The sequence below is a fragment of the Vanessa cardui genome, chromosome Z (genome assembly GCF_905220365.1).
Source record: "Vanessa cardui chromosome Z, ilVanCard2.1, whole genome shotgun sequence".
Lineage (NCBI taxonomy): Eukaryota > Metazoa > Arthropoda > Insecta > Lepidoptera > Nymphalidae > Vanessa > Vanessa cardui.
Window position 1 is genome coordinate 16,005,213 of NC_061154.1, and position 21,086 is coordinate 16,026,298.

General features: G+C 33.5%; 1 protein-coding gene across 4 annotated transcripts in view; it reads left to right on the forward strand.

Annotated features, from left to right (window-relative positions):
- Positions 1-4,500: 4,500 nt before the first annotated feature.
- LOC124543299 (hepatic leukemia factor) overlaps positions 4,501-21,086 on the forward strand; it is a 204,104-nt gene continuing 187,518 nt past the window's right edge. The window contains exon 1 of one of the 4 annotated variants that reach the window (XM_047121471.1): positions 4,501-4,741. In XM_047121471.1, the coding sequence (XP_046977427.1) occupies positions 4,642-4,741 (100 nt within the window). In that variant the 5' untranslated portion in view covers positions 4,501-4,641. The remainder of the gene's footprint in view (positions 4,742-21,086) is intronic. The other 3 variants (XM_047121474.1, XM_047121475.1, XM_047121473.1) reach the window with 3 other exon arrangements.

Here is a 21,086-nt window from a genome sequence, read left to right on the forward strand (position 1 = left end):
TTCCAGTCCGCTCTGGTCGAAAGATAAACATAAATATAAAATATTTTATGACTCGAATAAAATATTTTATAAGTCGAATTTAAAAGTCAAAGATGTATTTTATATGAGAACCTTTTAAAGTACGCCTTAAATCTATGTTTATATATTATCAACATTAATATATCAAAGTACATTCACGACTAAATAGTGATGAAATTCGTAATAAAATAATTTTTAGATGTTCATATCGCTTATTAATGCTTTAATATCATTTTACGTTGCGAGTTCATTTAATTTGTGAAATTATTTCGAACAGATAGTCAGTCATGTTTGTCGGATTGCATTCAGTACACTTTAATATTAAATCCTTTGTAATTGATATTCAGAATTAGTTTTCATTTTAATGATAGCTCACCGTTTAAACTTTACTGTTATGTTATGTTATGCAGATAGTGAAAAAACATAACTGACTAAATAATGAGTTGAATCATCTTAATTTTAATCTCAGTAGATTAACGATTTTAAAATAACGTCGAAATGATTATTGAACATGTCGTGAATATATTTGGATACACTTGTCGTAACAAGAGTTGAAATGGAAATGATTTGGCTTTCTTTAAGGGAATGTCAGCTTTGAGGGCTCTCAAAGTTATTCAAATCAGAGTACCAATTACGATTCGCCGGACGACGACCGAATATTCCTAGATGTAATTACGTTTGCCAATAAAGAATCAGTCAGCTTATTGATGTAATACATCGATATCGACATAATCGAATTTTTCATAATTATAAATGCGAGAGTTATACCGCCCGAACTACTGAATGAATATGAATGAAATTTGGCACTACGATAGTTTATAGTCTGGCACGTAGGGTACTTTTTATCCCTAGCCTCACACCTGTTCGGTGTCACGGGCGGACACTAGTAATTAATATATTTATATTATTATTATAAAATATGGTAATGAAGAACATATATATATATATGCAGTTTCCATATGAGTAGAGAACGGCAGAACAGAATAAGAGAGATACATGCCACCACAACATACGAGGTGGATGTACTACTCCTTAAGGGAGACAAAAAGTGTCATAAAAAAAATTTAAGAGGCCCAAAAGGTTCGATGTATGTGGTTGACAAACGACGACCTAATTATCTCTACGTTCAAGTAGGACTTGTAATTTCTTTTATATCTTTATAATTTCGCTTTTTTTGAAGCTGGTCAATGACGTTGGACAAAAGAGGAAGGCTTACAATGACTATAATGTTTTTTTTTAATGTTGCCACACTTTAATATTACTTTTTTTTTATACTATATAAAACTAGATTGCTAAATGTTTTTAATGTTTGTTCTTTTTTCTCTTAGTATTAAATTGAAAATAAAATATCTTGATGAGTTGTATTTAATTTAAAAAATGAGTTATTTATTTTACAGAAGTAATTACGGTCGCAAGTGTGGCTGAAAGAGAACTGAAGGCTCTTTTAGGACATCGACAAAGGAAAGAGGTCTCCTCCCCCCTCTCAGACGCCCTTCCAGCGACGTTCCCCCCCAATGCAGTGATTCCGGCCTTCGATGACGAGTGGACGAACTTCATACGAAACAAATCAACAAGATTTAAACATATGATGATTGTTATCGTGATCACTTTAATAAATAGTTTCATATATTATGGACATTTTGATTGTTATTCTGAATTAATTTATGATTTATTTTCTTAGTTCGAGTCGAGATGGCCCAGTGGTTAGAACGCGTGCATCTTAACCGATGATTGCGGGTTCGAACCCAGGCAAGCACCGCTGGTTCATGTGCTTAATTTGTCTTTATAATTCATCTCGTGCTCAGCGGTGAAGGAAAACATCGTGAGGAAACCTACATGTGACAAATTTCATAGAAATTCACATGTGTATTCCACCAAACCGTATTGGAACAGCATGGTGGATTATGTTCCAAACCTTCTCCTCAAAGGGAGAGGAGGCCTTTAGCCCAGCAGTGGGAATTTAAAGGCTGTTGTTGTTGTTGTTGTTGTTATTTTCTTAATACATATAAAGTTATAGGTGACATATACTTTTTAGAACGAGGGATCATAATATTTTAGTATGATCGGTGGCAGTCAATTCATACTAATATTTTAAATGCGAAACTAGCTCGGTTTGCTGCTCCTTCCAAAGCTGAATCGATTTTGATGAAATTTGGTATTGAAGTATAAGTAAACAAACATGAGCGTCAAGATAATCTTGCCTTGTACAATTTAATGATTTCATCCAAATTAATGATTTTTGAAAATAAATAATAAATTTACGTAAATAAGGATGAAAATAAACAAAAACATAGATTTATAAAACATACAATTATAAAATAATTATTTTGTCTTAATTATGATCTGTACTAATATTATAATGGCGAAAGTAATCCGGTTTGTCTGTGTGTTTATGAGATAATGTATCATAGCTAAATCAATGAACCCAATTTGATGAAACTTGCTATGAAGCAAGCTTGAAACTTTGAGGATGAACAAAGGGTATTTTAATTTTGCTTAACATATTACGGCCAAACCAAGCCAGGGTTGATAACTAATAATACATAGAAACGAAATACTTATATAATCTTCTATACATATAATAAAATTGGAGTGTCTGTATGTATACACGGTACATATATCAAAATTGCTTTTTTTACATATTTTTGTTTGTCTGTCTAAATGTCCCGGTTAATCTCTGGAACGGCTGGACCAATTTTGAAGGGACTTTCACTATCAGTATGTTATAAAGAGTCACTTAGGCTACACTAATATTTTTTTGTTAAGTTCAAACGCACGCGACGTCGCGCAGCTAGTATATACGTATGAGTGAGTAGGGAGTGGTTGTAGGGATATATAGGATAATAATAATAATAGTAATAATAATAGAGCCTTTTATTTCCGAAACTTACACTTTACAAAAGTTTACACAGGAATTAAGTTAAAAGTAAGGTTTTTTTCTACTAAATAATGTCTCTTATTTCGGTATGCCTTACGGCAAATGCCTCCTGTTCTCCTCTCTGTCCAGTTCTTTCCACTGCTGCCTGTCTGCTGCTACTCTGATCCCAAAGGGTCCTAGGATCAATTTTAGTTCATCATCCCACCTTCTTACAACTCCATCTCTTGGGTACCAAACTGTCACTTGTTTGCTCCATTTTTCTATTTTGTAGCGAAGCATATGTCCAGTCCATCTCCATTTAAGTTGATCGATTCTTGAAAGTATGTCCGTTAGTTTAGTTTTACGCCTTATATTTGCACTTCCTTCTTTATCTTTTAATTTTATACCTAGCATGCTCCTTTCCATGCTTTTTTGACATTTCTCCAGTTTGTCCCTTATGTTGTTTCGTCAGGGCCCAGGTTTCACAGCCATAGGGACATATAGGATAGCGTCATGCAAATAACGCGAATATGATTTATATATACCGCTATACAGTATATGTTATAAAATATATTATACAGTTATGGACATTTTATTTTATTAATTTATCTCATTAAAATAAACAACCCTTCTTTAATGAAAAATACAAATAGTTTTGTTTATGTAGAGTGTTGGTTTCTGGTTAATATAGATTGTGCAGTGTCGTGTGAGTTCATAGATTGTTGTTTCAAAACATATTGATAAAAACACATTTTTTATTTTATATACAAGCATTTTGTATTGATATTACGTTTTTAATCTTTTTGTAATGTTAAAATGAGATAACTAAGTTTTCACGTTATTTGTTTGAATGTATTCTCCATTAAACTACTTGTTAAATAGTTAAATACGTGCTCAAAGTTCCTCTACGAAAGTTAAAGTTAGCGTGTAAATACCCACTTGCACTAACTGATCATTTTCTTCATTTCAAACGGGAACTTTACGTTGCTCTACTTACGGGCTTAACGTTTTAAGCGAGGTGAATGAAAGATGGCGCTTGTTACAACATTCGTTTGTCACAGAAACATGTGATTGGGATTATTTAGTTATTAATGATAGATCGTGTATTAAATTATTTAATTTTTAAATTTATCTTTTTGAGATAATTAATTTCATCTAATTAAAATAAAAACGTTAGCTGCATTTTTTATATTGTTTGATTTTTTTAAAACATTAATCGATATGTATATAAGTACATATATATATATATATATAACGAGTATGTATGTATTTTTTCAAATATTATAATAATGTTAATAATTTGCAACACATATAATATATCTCTTCTAGTAGGTCACGACTCACGAGTATTACATTCATTTTGATTAAAAAAAGAAATTTATTTCTGTACAAAGTAAATTAAGTAACATGTTAAAGTGTATGAAGTACATAAAACAACAAGAAAAGGCTTTAAAGATCTATGAAAAAGTTAAAATAATATAAAATAATTGTTTCGGGCCATCTAGCGGCAGAACGCAGTCGCCAGGGGTGCGGCCAAGATGTCGCGAGCGTCGGCGGCGCAGTGGCGACGGATTGATTGCGCGGCGGGAGCGGGAGGCCGAGGCGCGCGGTGCGGCAGCTAGCGAGCCGAGTGCGGCGCTGAATTCAATTATTTATTCGCCGCGCGAGCCGCGGGCCGGAGGTCGCTCGTGGAGTGTGTGCGGGGCCGGCGTCTCCCCGTCTCGGTGTTGTTATCGAACCTGCAGTCGGTGTTATAAGTGACTATTATGAGCGACAGGGACAGGTCGTCGCCCTCCCTCACGGACACCCCGCTGAAGACGTACATCGGCCGACACGACGACGACTACCCCCTCATAAACGGAAACGGTGAGTGCTTTCCGCGTGTACGAGCGTAGGGGTCGGGCCTGAAGCCGTGAGCGCGCTGGCGCTGAGCGCGCATCACGCGCTCGCGCCCCGCCGCGTGCTCGATGCGATCGTCTCTCGCGCGCCACTGTCATCGCCGCAGCGGGGCAGTGGGTCACTGCACTCGCTGCCGCTTCCCGCTTCGACTTGGACCTCACGTTAATTTCGCACAGCCGTTTCGTTTTGCCGCAGTGTATACGTCGCGGGTTCGATCGACCCGCTGAGCTTATACCCGAAGTTAAGGGGATTAGGTATATCTACTTGGTATGTCATGGCGATCAACGATCACTGGCTCCTTAGAGATCTAGTTTAGTTCAGTTTATACCGAATATGATGTTCCGAATCGAACGGTTTAGTGATGAACCCGATGATAAATGAGGCTGCGGAGACGAAGCGATTCGGCGCCGTGGTGCGACCGGTGCGGTCTCCAGCTGTCGCGGATCGATACCCGGTGACCTTAGATTTTCGGATGGCATAGTTTTTGTAGGTAGTCATCAAACTTCGGAAGAGCAGAGAAAGATGCGATAATTCTCTTGCGGGCATGGTCGGAACCGTTCTATTTCCACTCGATCTATTTATCGGCATTTCGGCTCTGCCGCAACGATTCCTCCAGTTAGCTTTGGCCGTGTTACAATAGATATCTCCCCTGGCCGGCGCTGGCCGCGGCCGCTGGACGAGCTCGTAAATAATCCTCGGAATAGTTTAGAGTTTCGACTCGACACCCATAGAGTTATATTTAGTTCGGTTTCCGCTCCTCTTTGTATGTTTCACTGTGGTTCTGACATTCCACGCAAATCAACGTAAACATTGCGATAACTCCTTAACGCAACGTGACTGATGTTGACCGTTTTTATAACTTTATGACGATTCATACTACATTTACATTGAAGACATTAAAATTATCACTTCGTTAAAAAAATATATCCTATCAATGTGATCTTCGTTATCAGATAAGAGTATCTATACGAGGATTTGAAATAGCCGTGGTTCGATATTACAAATCGATCATAAATAAGATACATCTACTATTCCATATAGTTTATTGAAGTGAAATATTGCTATGTCTGTCTATAAATTATTTTATAAAAAAATTAATTCTCATTGGACGTATCTTAAGAGTTGGATATCTTTAACTTTTTTGCCGCTGGATTCATTACAAAAGCAGCCGTTGTCTGAAATAAATTGAACATTTTAAATTAAAAAAATAAAAGAAAGAATTCCCACGAGAATTACGAATTGGGTATCCTTGGTTAAAATGTACACGGACGAAGACGCAGTCTTAACTTGACTTTAATTTATTTTACTTCACGGAGCACGATAGCGTAATTACGCTTATCGTATTATGACACAATTTGTACTAAAATGAAATAAATAGTATTATGAAATAATATGCATTTGATAATCGATCGCCTTTCAAAGCAAACGTACTGTATCATTATTGGACAGGATAAACATTAATAAATAATTATACATGAAGCAAATAGTTGGGACTCAGCTGATTTATGTAAATCTATTCGTGAAATACAGTACATTTCTTGATTTGTATTAGAATCAACAATCGAAACCGGTGATAGCTCCGCATTTAATTGAATCTTGTAAAATGACATTATAATTGACAACACAACGCGACGTTTAATGTTCGAGGTAAATTCTATGAATAATATCTTAAATTGGCTGCAATAAAACCGTAAACGCTGCGAGATAAACTGACAATAGCAGAATAGTGTTATTGGTAGAAAAGGTATTCTTCCTTATTCAACCGAATATAACTCTTTTACTGTTTTGATTAAATTAAGTTTTAGTAAATTAAACTAATAAATGTATAAAAACTTTTATCAGACGCTCCAACGAGTACATTAATGCTATATATTTTAATATCGGTAGCTGTTCTACGCAGTTGCTCCGTCTTCAAGACTCAAATAATATTCATATATTTTAGTATCGTAAAACAAATTTACAAAAAAGTTTTAAATACGGCATAGAGGAAACAGTGAAACTTTCGTAACCCACGCGTGAGGTGTTTGATTAATTATTCCATCTCGTCTAAACCAGTAATTTCCTTAACGCACTGGGTTTTCTCAGCGCGAGGTCGAAGTCACGATTTGTTTGAAATAGACTTCTTTGGAAGCTCTCGGTAACAGATTGTTATTAATGACGAAAGTATTGATTATGTTACTTATCATCTAATTGTAAGCGTTTAAACCACGATGAAGTGGTATCGTAACAATGATTTAGAAGTGGACAGCGATTAGCATTGGCTTATCAGCTGTGCCCCTTTTGATAATACCTAAGTTGCAAATATTTCCTCGCGGTTGAGATTTGCCTGTTTGTTATGGTAGGAAGGAAGGTATGTAATACTTGTGATCGGTTTCCTGTCCACACGTTACTTTAATGATGACGCTGAGTACTGCTTGGGATAAACCGTGCTAGTGTTTTATTAGCGTAATATTTTTGGTTTCTGAGCTAAATATCCCGAGTATTTATTTATTAAGTATCGATGAGAATTTAAACTTCATATGTGATGAAAACCCACTGTAGTATAAAAGGTTATTTGGGGTTTCCACAGCGTTAGATAAACGGATAAAGAAATACAATGCGGGTAAAAGTTATTCTAAGATAAAATAAATGTTTCGAACATGTCCGATTTCAAATAGAATTTTATTGAGGCGTCTTTGAAGGCGGCTCCATAAATAGTTTACGATGAAACTCGCCGAGTCTAAGCGAAGGAGCATGACTTCAAGCCATTTCTAACGATGTCGTTCCTGGTTTGCTGTCAATTGTCAAACCAGATTCGCGCCCAGCTGTAACCGGATCAGCTGTGTATTAATTTAGAGGAATAAAAAAAGCGTGAAGAGTTATTTGGTTCATTTTGACGACCTCCGTGGTCGCGTGGTGTGTACACCGGTTTTCATGGGTACACCACTCCGATTTCCCGGGTTCGATTCCCGGCCGAGTCAATGCAGATTACCATTACTTTTCTAAGTTGTCTGGGGTCTGGGTGTTTGTGGTACCGTCGTTACTCCTGATTTTCAATAACACAAGTGCTTTAGCTACTTTCATTGGGATCAGAGTAATGTATGTGATGTTGTCTCATATTTTATATTTATAACGAGATAAATCCGGAATAATTGTTTTCAATTTTTAAATCATTAACCCATTAAAAAGTGAAACGTAAACCTTTCATGAACTTAAACGGAACTGTTTTAAACATATCGTATTTTAAATATTTGATTATTATTTATCGCTGAAGTGTTTTAAATGAAACTGTGTAAATATAACTGATGATATTTTCATTTTTGTTATTGCTTTTTATGATCAGATTGTTTGTATTATCGTATTTTCGTGTATATTTTAAGAGGATAATAGTATGTACACTGTTGACGGACGAAATGAACAGATGAACAGTCTATCTTGCGTCATAATAAATCAGATGAAGGCTGTTTCTCGTAACTATTAAAATATAAAAGTATCTTTTTTAATGAGTATCAGATTATCATTAAAATATATTTAACTATTTTTAACTAACTTTAAGCTGAATGAACGTTTATACTAATATTATTAATGCAAAATTATCTTTCTGTCCGTCTGTCTGTATGTGTCTGTTGTTCATGGATAAATTATATGCAGCCAGCTTAAACTCCACGGAAGTACATACTTTTTATGCCTAACTGACGAATCTTTTAAATGCGAGCGAAACCGTTGATCACTACTAGTATGTGAAGACAGTGTTAGGAACGAACTAGTTATATGAAGAAGTGGCTCATAGCAGCATATGATTTTTTACAGTATTTAACAAAAGTTATTTATAGATCGGTTTTTTAATTAGATAATTAAAGTATAACAAATTGTAAAACTCATATCTGTATTTATAATGGTAGTTAGGATGACGGAGGTTAACGGCATTAAAGGAATAAATATATTACTGTGTTATCCGGCATCGAGAGGAAAGTTTCATTGTGTGAAAGCCTTAACGTGTGGAGTCTAACCCGCAATGGAACGTGGTGAATTATGCCCGGAATCCTTTTCTTTAAAATGAAGACGGCTTTGTTCCCAGATACATTTATTAACCCTAAAATTTCTCGTGAACATTTGATTTGTAATTAATAATTAAACCGTAATGGCTAATCATAAATTAAAAAAGAACACCCTATTCCAGTTCCCAAAATATACACTCTTTATCTACCAATTTTGGTTGGAATTCTTCAAGTAGTTTCGATTAAATTTATTTTATTCTAACACTTTCCCACTACGACGCATAGAGAAAATTGTTTAACCTTTCCTTCTGATTGTCAACCGACTTACTTTTTAATTATGACCATTATTGCTTAATAAAATGACTGTAAAATTAAGTGGAAATATTATCCTGAAATCTTGAAATTCACAATTATATTCTTTTACAAGTACATGACATCGCCTCGGGTGCATTTTATTAATAAAATAATGAGAATTCTTAGCGAGATACTATTGAGTCTGTTTATTTTATAGCGTATATTTATTTATTAGTTCAATAAGTATGTCATAAATGTGAAATATGAATAGTAATTTTATTATGAAACATAAATTTGAAATGGTTTTAACTGCCAAGGGCAAAATTTTATTGTTACCGCTGGTTATCTGACCACCCATTCCGCAGCGAACGATCTTTTTTGTTGCACATAATTTGGAAACGGTGATATCTTTAAAGTAACTTACATTTTCATTTAATTTTTATAGCTTATATTTATTAACTAATGTTTATGTATAGTTATTATCTATATTTAAAAAATCCTAGTTTAAGGGTCTTTCTGATAGTAAAAACCGTACCAAAATCTGTAGAGTGGTTTGCAGTAGATACGGACAGCGGTATAAAGCGACTTTGTTTAGTACTATTTATAGAAGCTAATTTAAAGAAGTTTCTATAGCGCTGGTAGATTAACGGCTAAAATTATAGATGACCTTTAACTTTTCTATTTACAATACTAATGAATGTTTCCAGCTTATTATAACAGTTTTACGATGAATATAAATAAGTGTTTCGTGATGACGCGTAGAATTGAATATACGATTGTACTTATTTTAAAAGTTTATAAATTAATAGTCCTGTGTTATTGATTCTGTGTTTCAACTAGCTTAAAATCAGTAATTAAAATCCATTTATAATTAAGTTTGTATTGCCTTAGTTTTTAGGAAATATCTAAAAATGAGAACTTCAAATCTTAAATCGGCTACGTTTGTTCATAAGAATAATATTTCGCCAAATATATTTCATAATTAAATATTTTTCCGATGTTTTTCTAGATTGAAATTCAGCTGAAATGTAAACTAATGAAGTATGATAAGTATGCTAATTACAGCTATTACTATTGTATTATGTCAGCAAACGCGCGATGTTAAATGAATATGTATGCAGTCCTTTACAAAAGGAAAAGCGAATCGTTCGAATTTGAATACGCTTGAAGCATAACGCTGTAATTTTATAACGTGTGAAAATGTTAAAATCTATCTAATAGCCAGTACACTAATTACTCTTTAGCTCAATCAAATCAAAACAGAGATATACATTAGATTTACCTACATTAAAATTTTAACGTAATACTATTAATACAATAATAAAAAAGTTTCGTTTATAAGCTTTTTCCTAATTTTAAGATTTTAATTTGTATTTTTACTTCCATTTATTACTTTCTCACTTTTAATTTCTTTATGTTTAAAATTATTTTTTGCTGTGCGTGCTGCGGTCTCCTATAATTGAAGGAGCACATAAGTAATCTTATACGGTTTTATTTTGAATGAGTAATTAGTGTTAATCCTTTATTGGGGACTCATAAATAAATACATTACGATTCACTGGCAGATGACTGATATAATAAAGAGTAACTTAGTTTACAATATTTTTGTTAAATTCAAAGGCGTACAAGTTCTCGGGCACAGCTTGTTGATGAATATATCTTTATTTATAATCTATATTAATATTGTAAATTTTAAAGTAACTCTGTCTGTCTGTGTGTCGCTTTTTCACGACCAAACCGCTGAACCGAATTTCATGAAATTTGGTTTGAAGCAAACATGTACTCCAAGAATGGAAATAGGCTATTTGTTTGACTAACACATGACAACCAACACTTTAAAACACGAGTGAATCCGCATGCGACTTCTAGTACGATATAATCCTAATTGATTACTAACATTCACTTTAATTTAACTTCCAAACTTCTGATAAATTGTGATTTTTTAAGCCCTCACCCAATGATCTCCCATCAATTCAATGTCAATAACTTTTTTTATCTTTATTTTTCTTTAAGTTGGTATTATGTATATATATTTATTTAATACGTATAATTTCACACGCCCTATATTGTGCTTTGATTAACTTTGATTACGATACACAAAGTGTAGTAAAATTCTGAGCAATGTTTTTTCTCAAATCATCAATATATATTTTTGCGTTCACGATATTTTGTTACAATTCAGGTGGTCACCACCGTCCATTTTGTAACTGTATGAAATAATAACCATTCCTTACATCACTCGTTGGGACATACACCAGCAAATTTGGTAATAAAGAAGTTACTTCCTTATACAGTATTTCAAATAACCCTTAAAATACAAAAAAATATGAAAACTAAGCAGTATCGTCGAGATGGTTCCTCAGGCAGGCTTTCACAAAGTCAAAATCTTTCATAATCTCATCATTAGTACTACAAGTCTTCTTCTATATGAAAACGACAATGAGGATATTTAAGATATCGTGTTGAGTGTAGTCAAAAATTACAGTGATTTTTGTGGGATAAATGCTTTACACAGACATGCTGTAAAAATGTTTTATCCATTGAAACACGTTTAGAAGATTTTCGTATTTTCCAAGAACATATATAATCCGATTACTAACTATGTATGGAATAAAAAGAATATTTATTCGCAAAAAACTTTCGCTTAGTAACAAACAAATATCACAGTGGATAATGTGGTCTGCTTTGTAAATATAAAGTATTATAACTCGGTCACAAGACGGGTGTTTGGTCAAAATTGGAGGCCAGTAGCCGACAATGGAGTCACATTAAGGCGCTCGACTTGCGGACGGTTTCAAATAACAAGCTTGCTACGAAACGTTTCGAGTGTTACATTTTATACACACGAACGTATGGTGCAATATTTATTGACAAAAGGTAATTTTCTTTTTTCAAAATTTTCTTTTTTTTACGGATAGGAAAATTATGAATGAGGTTTCATTCGGCTATCATTTGTTACTGGCCGATCAGAAGGCTACGAATTACGTATATTATAAATGTATGAAGGCGATATATAAGAGTGCTTTAATAGTAATATATAAACCTAAATTATACCATTCGTGGGCAAAAGTAATCGTTTCTTCAATGTACTTGTAGTATTAGTAGTAATAGTTCCGTTTGTGTCATAAGTGCCATCAAGCACTATAGACGATATGAAATCACAGGAAATCTTATGGTATGTAATTTATGGTAGTCATTATATACCGTCAAACACCGATAATAATTTATATTGCTGTGTTCCGGTTTGAAGGGCAAGTGGGCCAACGTAATTACACAGGCACAGGCGACATAACATCTTATGCTTATGGTACGCTGCTCTAATGATGAATGAATTGAATAATTAATATTTCTAACACTTCTAATGGTCACAAATTGCTTGTTTTATTAAATAATAACCAAATAGGTCTTGAAGTGGCGGCAAAGTGAAGTCGTTTTGTACCTCATATTATACACCGTACACAAAAATGCCACGTTACTGCTAGTGGAAGAGGCCCAGTCTGTGGGCTAATCTATCTACTTTAAACCAGATTCGTGATAAAGTTACGCAGTAAGATCTTTTAAAGTGCTCATGTAAATATTTTTTGAGTTTTTATTCCTTGAGCAAGTCCTAGGTGGAATTGCTCACAGCATGAAAAATTGGCATAGGTAGGCAGGTTAGGTAGGTACCCACTTACAAGGTTACAAGGTTGTAATATCTCCAAATATTAATATGTTGTACGGTCTATGATGTATGAAAGAACAAGTCTAACGGGCACCAGATCTAATATACTAAGACTATGGTCAGTTCCCAACCTATGAGAAAAGGTGTGAGGAATATATTTTTCGCATTTCAATTGGTATACGGGGAAGTGATCAATTCCAATCAGGCGTCATTTAATTCGCATTTGTAATTCAATTATATTAAATCAAAAGAGGATAATTAATTTGACATTTAAACTAAATTGAAACTACGAACAGAATTATAGATTTTCAATATATTGACGCATTTTATAGTAATAATAAAATAATATTTTAAAAGCGAAATTAATACATACGTTATTCATTACACAGTTTAAAAAAAAAAACAATTTAATATAAATCCATCTCATGTATCGATGCAAGTAATTATTAGACGATCGCCCGCGATACTTCGCGTTCATTCAAAAAATTTTTTAGATATTTCAAGTCCTATTACAGATTTTCGTTTTATTTCATTTCTTTGTAAACTGATGAAACCTTTTTGAATGAAATTTTAAATTCGTTGATTTATGATGTGCAGCTATCGTCCCATAATCACTCACAAAATCGGCTTATGCTATTAATATAATTATATATTAATAGCGTAAGGCGATTTTGACATATTAATATTTGATAATATATTGTGAAATTTGTCAAAAAGTCTAACGTATTAAAATTCTTAACGTAGGTACGATTAAAGTTTGTTACAAATGGATGCAAGCATGCACTAATCCATCTAGGACACCCTGAGCCCGCGACAGATACCGAACACAATCAAACCAATCAGTCAAAACATATATTAAGACTGATAGCGTAATAAATATTTTATTAGTAGTCATTGGCACGTATCACAGCGTGACACTAATATACAAGCCAATTTTACAAACGGTATACGTATAAATTTCAAACGTAGACACAACGTCTTGACTCGACCAATACATGAGCGTGGGGGAAGCTCCGAAGCTTGGAGATCTTTGCCCAGCAATGGACAATTTACGAACTGTTAATTTTTTACCGTTACGTTGTATAATAATTTGGCTGGTATGAGTATAAGTATAGTAGATGCGAGAGTGACGCGGATTCTCTAGTTACAAATTAGGCGCAGTTCTCGCTCATACTTCCCAGTGTCAGATTAAACCAGAAATCAGTCTGTCCATTACGAGCGTGCCTACATAACGCACACATCCAACTAACATGTGTGCACCTACAAATGTCTTTTTATTTGAGTTCTATTTGAGAGCGAGAGAACGCATCGGGAGATGATCCCTAAATAGATCAGAGGATTTCAACCTTTAGGTTACTAGACCAGACCTTTGAGTTTTGTAATTACAGCTCTTTATAATTTAGTTTGTATTGAGATCGCTTGGCTCTCGTGTTAAGATAATAAAAATGTAGGAAATATCACTAAGGGATTACCACGTTTTTTTTATTAATATTAAGTGAACTCTAGTCTTAGAGTTTATAACTCGGTTATAACAATACGCCTTTATCATATTGTTACAATATTTATACAAAAAACCGAGTTAATTCTAAATTTTAAAAGTAAACATATAACTTTTAGTATCCAGTTCCATACATACGGCAAATTCTCTTAAAATATTGAATATATGCAACATTAATTTCCTTTTAAATAGAGCATTTCCTGGTAGATAGTCTAAAAATTTTATTTCCATCCATCATCCGTGCGAACGAAGCGGCAGCTCGTTTTAAATAGAAAACCATCAAAGAACAACGAATACTCTGAACTCAAATACAAACTACTAATGAATAAGTATTAGCTCCGCATTATTAGCTAAGACGCCTCAAGGAGTAGACATATGAATAGGTAACGTATGACGAAACTTAACAATTTGTTTAAAAATTAACATACTAAAGCGATGAATGCACGCTAGAAACGACTTACGTAGTATATTTGAATACATGAATGTAATGCTTGGTTCAGAAGTATAAAGGTTTTTGAATACGGTGATATTTATATCCGAGTTAAACTCGGCCGATTATTAAGTAATTATTATTTAATCTTTTGTAATAATGTCGTCATGGTATTCTTATAAGTGTTCCAAATTTAGATGCGTTACACGTATGTCATCGTTAGTTACTAATTTCGTGTATGTCATCCGCCATATTGTTCGACAACTTTGCGTTTGAAATTTTTCGTGTAATATTAATAATAAAGTTTAAACGCAACATTTTTGATATAGTTAAAAATGGAATTGGGAAAAACATTTTTCTTTGAACCAATATTAGGTTGCAAGGCTCCTGTTACTAAAACGCTAAATTAAAGCATAAGTTTATCACGGACACGTGAAGAAAATATGAATTGAATGTAACAATTCAAGTGTTAGGTATAAATGTAATATCAATCAAAACAATAGAGAAGAGACACCAAAACAAGAAGAAGATTTATTTTTTTTAGGGAAAAATAGAATCGAATCTATTCCATCTGTCTGTCGCCAAACACTAGCATTTTATTGTAATAGTGAGCCATGCTCCCAGTATTGGTACAAGGGACATAATATTACAGTTCCAAAGACAAGCGTCGTAGAGATCATGTACCCATCAGATGAAGGATATTTATCTGTATGTAAAAAGTGGAGGATAGTTGAAAGAATGAGAAAGAGGAACTGAGGCATATCCTCAGTTCCTAGATAAAATATATGCCGAAGAAAACACTGCTCAGATCTGGAATAAACGGGATAGGGACGAGTAAGCACCAAAGGAGTAGCCAACTTATAATCTGAATACGTTTCAGAAAATATATATATCACGTAAATAAATGGTTCAATTCCGTAGAATTTCCATACTACATCATTTTGTAAATTGAGGGTAGCATATTCAAATCAGAAATAAACTTAAACGTAACGTAAACAAAGTAGTTTCATGCGTAATAATGTTTTGTTATGATATCAGCCGGGTTCGGTTAGTAAGCAAATAATACAAATGTTTTGTGCTTTGAGGTGGTTATTAATATCTGATCCTAGTAACCTTCGATGCGGACATTCCCATAACAAAGTTCCCTCAAAAATATCACCTTGAGAGTTTGTGTAACATGCATATCCCATTAGGTAATTTTTGTGTACAAATTTGTCTTTTAATACAAATAAATTTGACCTTATGTGAATGGTTTCCACTGTACAAACAAACTGCGAATGCGACATAAAATTTTAGGTTAGACTGCCTTATGCGAAGTCAAATTAATTTTTCTTATATTAAATTAATAATTAATATTAACTAGCAAATAATGTGAGTGTCTTTTACTAGAAGAAATATCTAGCATCTAGCATCTTTCTTGGTGGTAGGGCTTTGTGCAAGCCCGTCTGGGTTGGTACCACCCACTCATCAGTTATTCTACCGCCAAACAACAGTACTCAGTATTGTTGTGTTCCAGTCTGAAGGGTGAGTGAGCCAGTGTAACTACGGGCACAAGGGATATAACATCTTAGTTCCCAAGGTTGGTGGCACTTTGACGATGTAAGGAATAGTTAATAATTCTTACAGCGTTAATGTCTATGGGCGATGGTGACCACTTACCATCAGGTGGCCCATATGCTCGTCCGCCAACCTATACCATAAAAAAAAAAAAAAAAAAAATCCTTTGGAGATACAAGGGATGCTACTACAAAAAACATCACCCATTTGAGTACTATTAATTGAATGTTCGTATGTAAATTGTTCCCGAAGTCCCGAGCCCATTTTGGGTAGATATTAAAATGTCAGCAATGTGACCGACGCTTGATCGATATGAATTGAACGAACGCATGCCTGCTCTCTGCATTTCGTACCTTAATTCCTGTTTTTTGATAGCTGTCAATTCAGTGTAATTTCCAAATCCATCGAAATGTTCATTGGCCGAAATTTGTTTGGCCATATCAGCGAAAATCTCTATAGGACTGATACTTTCAATAGATTAATAATTAGAAAGTCCTTCATATTTTCGAATTAATATCGAAATTTAAAAAATCCTGAATATTTCCTTTCAATGGATTTTTAATTAAACTTTTGATAGGTTTTATGAATATATGGAGTAGCGTGTAGAGTAATGGCTTTATTCTGTTCTAATCCGAACTGGATCTCGATAGTGACATATTTTTCGGAAAAAAGTGGCTTACATGAGCTCTATGTACATGGTTGGGAGTTCGAGTATTTTGATGGAATTTCTAATGCTGTTCGCATTAAACATAGTTAAACATAACTTGAACGAATTAAACTTGAAACATAATTTTTTTTATGAATATACTAAATGATAGCGTATTTATTCCATTTACCTTTAAATTGCACGTATAAAAATGTACGTTTGAATTTTCATAAAGCGTTATGTGATAAACGTTTTCCGTCTCAACATAATTTTTATTATTATGCTCTTGTTAGATAACGGAGTTACGTCGGTTTGCATACCTTCGTAAAGATCATTTCATTGAGATCAGTTATGAAATTTCCAAAAATTGGTCCAAAAACTTTTCCTGCCTTTTCAGTGTTTAATAAGTTACTGATTAAGTTCATTGATTTTAAAACAATTTTATTTAGTCATGACTATCTCACACACAGTGACATTTAATTATAATTACGAAAAAAGAAACAAAAAAATTTATCGTATATATATCGTATACTAACTGCATATTTTAATTTTATTTTTCTCTTTAACTTTGAATTGGACAAAACTTTTTTTTTTCGATTCAATTTACAAAATAATTAATTATCTAATCATTGTTGCTTTAAGCGTTGTCGGGTTATAGAATTGTCTAAAACATATTATGATGTCGTGATTATAGAAAAGTTACAGCCACCATTTTGTAATACTTATTAATAATGAAATATAAAATATAGGTATTTTTCCGTCTACTTTTAAAAAAATATTTGTTTAAGGACAAACTACATGTGAACTACAAAAACATTAACTATTTCTTATTTAATAAAACTTGCAAGTCACGCGCGTTCATTTCAAGTTATTAAATGTATTTCCTTAAAATTTTTCTTTAGTAGTGACAGCGGTACATATAAAAAAAGTCATTGATGTTGGCCCGGACTTGACCCACAATATTCAGTTAACATGCACATGTGCATGCTACAGAACCACACCTGTTTGAACATGTCCTAACCGATATCAGCCACGTTGGTCAATTTTAAGGGGACTAGCCAATTGCCCAGGACATATTATAACTCACAAGTATTTGTACAAGTACATTTGCATTCTTACAATCCAGTGGAAAAGAGTTCAGCCCGGATTCAGTTCATTTCATTTCCAGGATACTACGGCGTATTTCCCGACGATAAATTCAATTTTCATCGCCCCCAACTGGGGTTTGAACTCACGACCTCGAGATTGCGGATTCATAATATATAAAAAAAAAGAAAAAGTAAGAGCTGAGATGGCCCAGTAACCGATAATAGCGGGTTCAAACTCTGGCAAGAACCCACTATATATATGTGCTTAATTTGTGTTTATAATTCAGCTCGAGCTCTACGGTGAAGGAAAACATCGTGAGTAAACCTGCATGTGTCTAATTTCATCGAAATTGTGCATACCACCAACCCGCATTGGAAAAGCGTGGTGGAACCCTCTCCTTAATGGAAGAGAAGGCCTTTACCCAGCAGTGGGAAATTTAAAGGCTGTTACTTTACTAAATAAATTTTCACGACTTATGACATTTTATTACAATTAAATTTTATCACATTTTTCATCTCCGATTTTATCCGCCATAATTAATTCTCCATTGATGTCAAATCGGATTTAAGGGGGATATGGCAATATCATAAGCGCTAATGAGTTTCGTGTTCAACACGAGACAGTCTAATTTCCTGCCTATTCCAACTTCGTATCGTTTCAATCTTACCCAACAATAAGAGCGTTAGGGTTTACGTTTTATGCAATTTTTCAATGTCACGATGAAATAAAAACATTGTTAAATAATAATGGAGGATAATAACACAGTTTGTATCGCTACAGCAAACTATGTTGCTTTTCTTCGAATCATAACTGATTATCAACAAATTGTAAGAAAAAAAAAACAATGGCGTTTTAAATTCGTCTTTGCCTTGCAGTCGTAAATGCCGTCAATTTGCGGCAAAATTGTACAGAATTCTGCCTGATATAAATTATCCCTGGGAATTATAAAGTTGCTGGTTTACTGCAACAGTGTAGATCGCTAAGTCTTCAAGTGTTTATATGAACTGAATGGATGAAGAGTGAATCTAGAGTCATTTATTATACGTTGATGTTCCTACCGAATATCGACAGCGGCAGTCTATCACAAAATGCCATAAAAGCACGACACTCATTCGCCAAGGTAAACTACACAGCATCTGATTGGTGGATATATTGCTACAGGTTTCCTGTTCATATTTCCATTTCACAAGGAAATAAAATTACCTATATGTGACGTCTCATTTTTTCAAATTGAATGGAGCCATTAGACTAGTCGATATTTAATCTAATTAAGTTGTTCCACTTACATAATTATTCAAATAAACATTTTCGGTGTTCATGAATTGAAAACGTCATAAATTTAATTTCGTCTTTTAAGCTATGTTACCTGAACAATTAGTTGCAAAGTCGCTTGTCAGATTATGATATATTTATTTCCACGTTATAAAAAACGTTTGATTTATTTATTTTTGGTATATATGTTTATAATGTAATTATTATATTCAAATCAAAATAAACTTTATTCAAGTAGGCTTTTACAAGCACTTTTGAATCGTTATTTTACAATTAAGTAAAGCTACCACCGGTTCGGAAAGTAGATTCTACCGAGAAGAACCGGCAAGAAACTCAGTAGTTACTCTTTTTATAATTTTTTTTATATATTATGGTATTTATATTTTTTTTAATATCACATTCGAATTCAATGATGAATTTCAAATAGTCGGGACGTTTAACCTTGTATGTGTGGCTCATAATATATGCACAGCTACGTACGTAGTTGTATGGCTGCGTAATTGATTGAAATTTATTATAATTTTATTAACAAAAATAACAACGGTATCGACGGCCTAGTTGCTGCTTTCAAGGGCTATGAGTCTTCAGGTTTCGAGATCGACTATCGGATCAGATCAATCGTAATAACCCTTAAACTGCCAAGCGAACTGCTTTATTGAGAAAAAATATAATTGTTTCTACTCAGTGCTTTCTATTATCGGAACTGGTTTAGCGTAACATTTAATACAATTATATAAAATAAATTACATAATAAAACAAATATATATTTTTTACACTTACCATTTGTATATAATAATAATAATTATTATAATCTTTGCCCGTAATTTATATATGTATGAGAAATCGAAGTCTTAAATATATATGAATAAAGTACATTTTGCTTTTGATTGCGAACTTGTACTTGGTAAATATCACTCGCCATATGTATTTTTTCACACGATATTTTCATTCACAGACGCATACGAGTCATAATTCCAAATTGAGCTCATGAAAAAGCAGTGGCTTAACAGGATTTGAACCTGTAAATATTAAGAAACGCGGTCTCTAACCCTCGAACCTCCTTGGTGGTAGGGCTTTGTACAAGCCCGTCTGGGTAGGTACCACCCACTCATCAGTTATTCTACCGCCAACAGTACTCAGTATTGTTGTGTTCCGGTTTGAAGGGTGAGTGAGCCAGTGTAACTACAGGCACAAGGGACATGACATCTTAGTTCCCAAGGTTGGTGGCACATTGACGATGTAAGGAATAGTTAATACTTCTTACAGCGTCATTGTCTATGGGTGATGGTGACCACTGACAATGGTGATCAGGTGGCCCATATGCTCGTCCGCTAACCTATACCATAAAAAAAGAACCATCTCGGCTTCTGTCAGTCGATATAAGTTTTTTTTATCTATTGCTTTCAATGTGAGAAAAACCTTAAAAGAAAATGTTTAGAATTAATATTTAAAAAATATATTTGTAACTCAATTTTTAAATATTTTTACCTTAATCTAGTATCTACTTTAACACAGATTTAATCGCTATAGTCTACAATCAGACTGTGATTGATGACTGTATGATAATGAATGAATGAATTTACTGGATGAATGTAATTGATCGATAGATCTATTCCTCATCGAGGTTATGAGCGAAATAAATGATTCTTAATTTAAATTTGTTTTACTAAAATGCTATTACAGTAATATAAGTTTAAATTTGCATTTCATGTTATGCCTCAAAATTAATTTTAGAACAAGTTAATAAAAGAAGAAAAAAATTGCTGGTAGAGAGAAACAGTAGTATTTATTGATAGACCTATATATATATATTATTACTTTTAAAGGCCTTATTTTTTATATAAATGAAGTTAATGACTACAATTCAATGTACAAAATCTATTGTGTC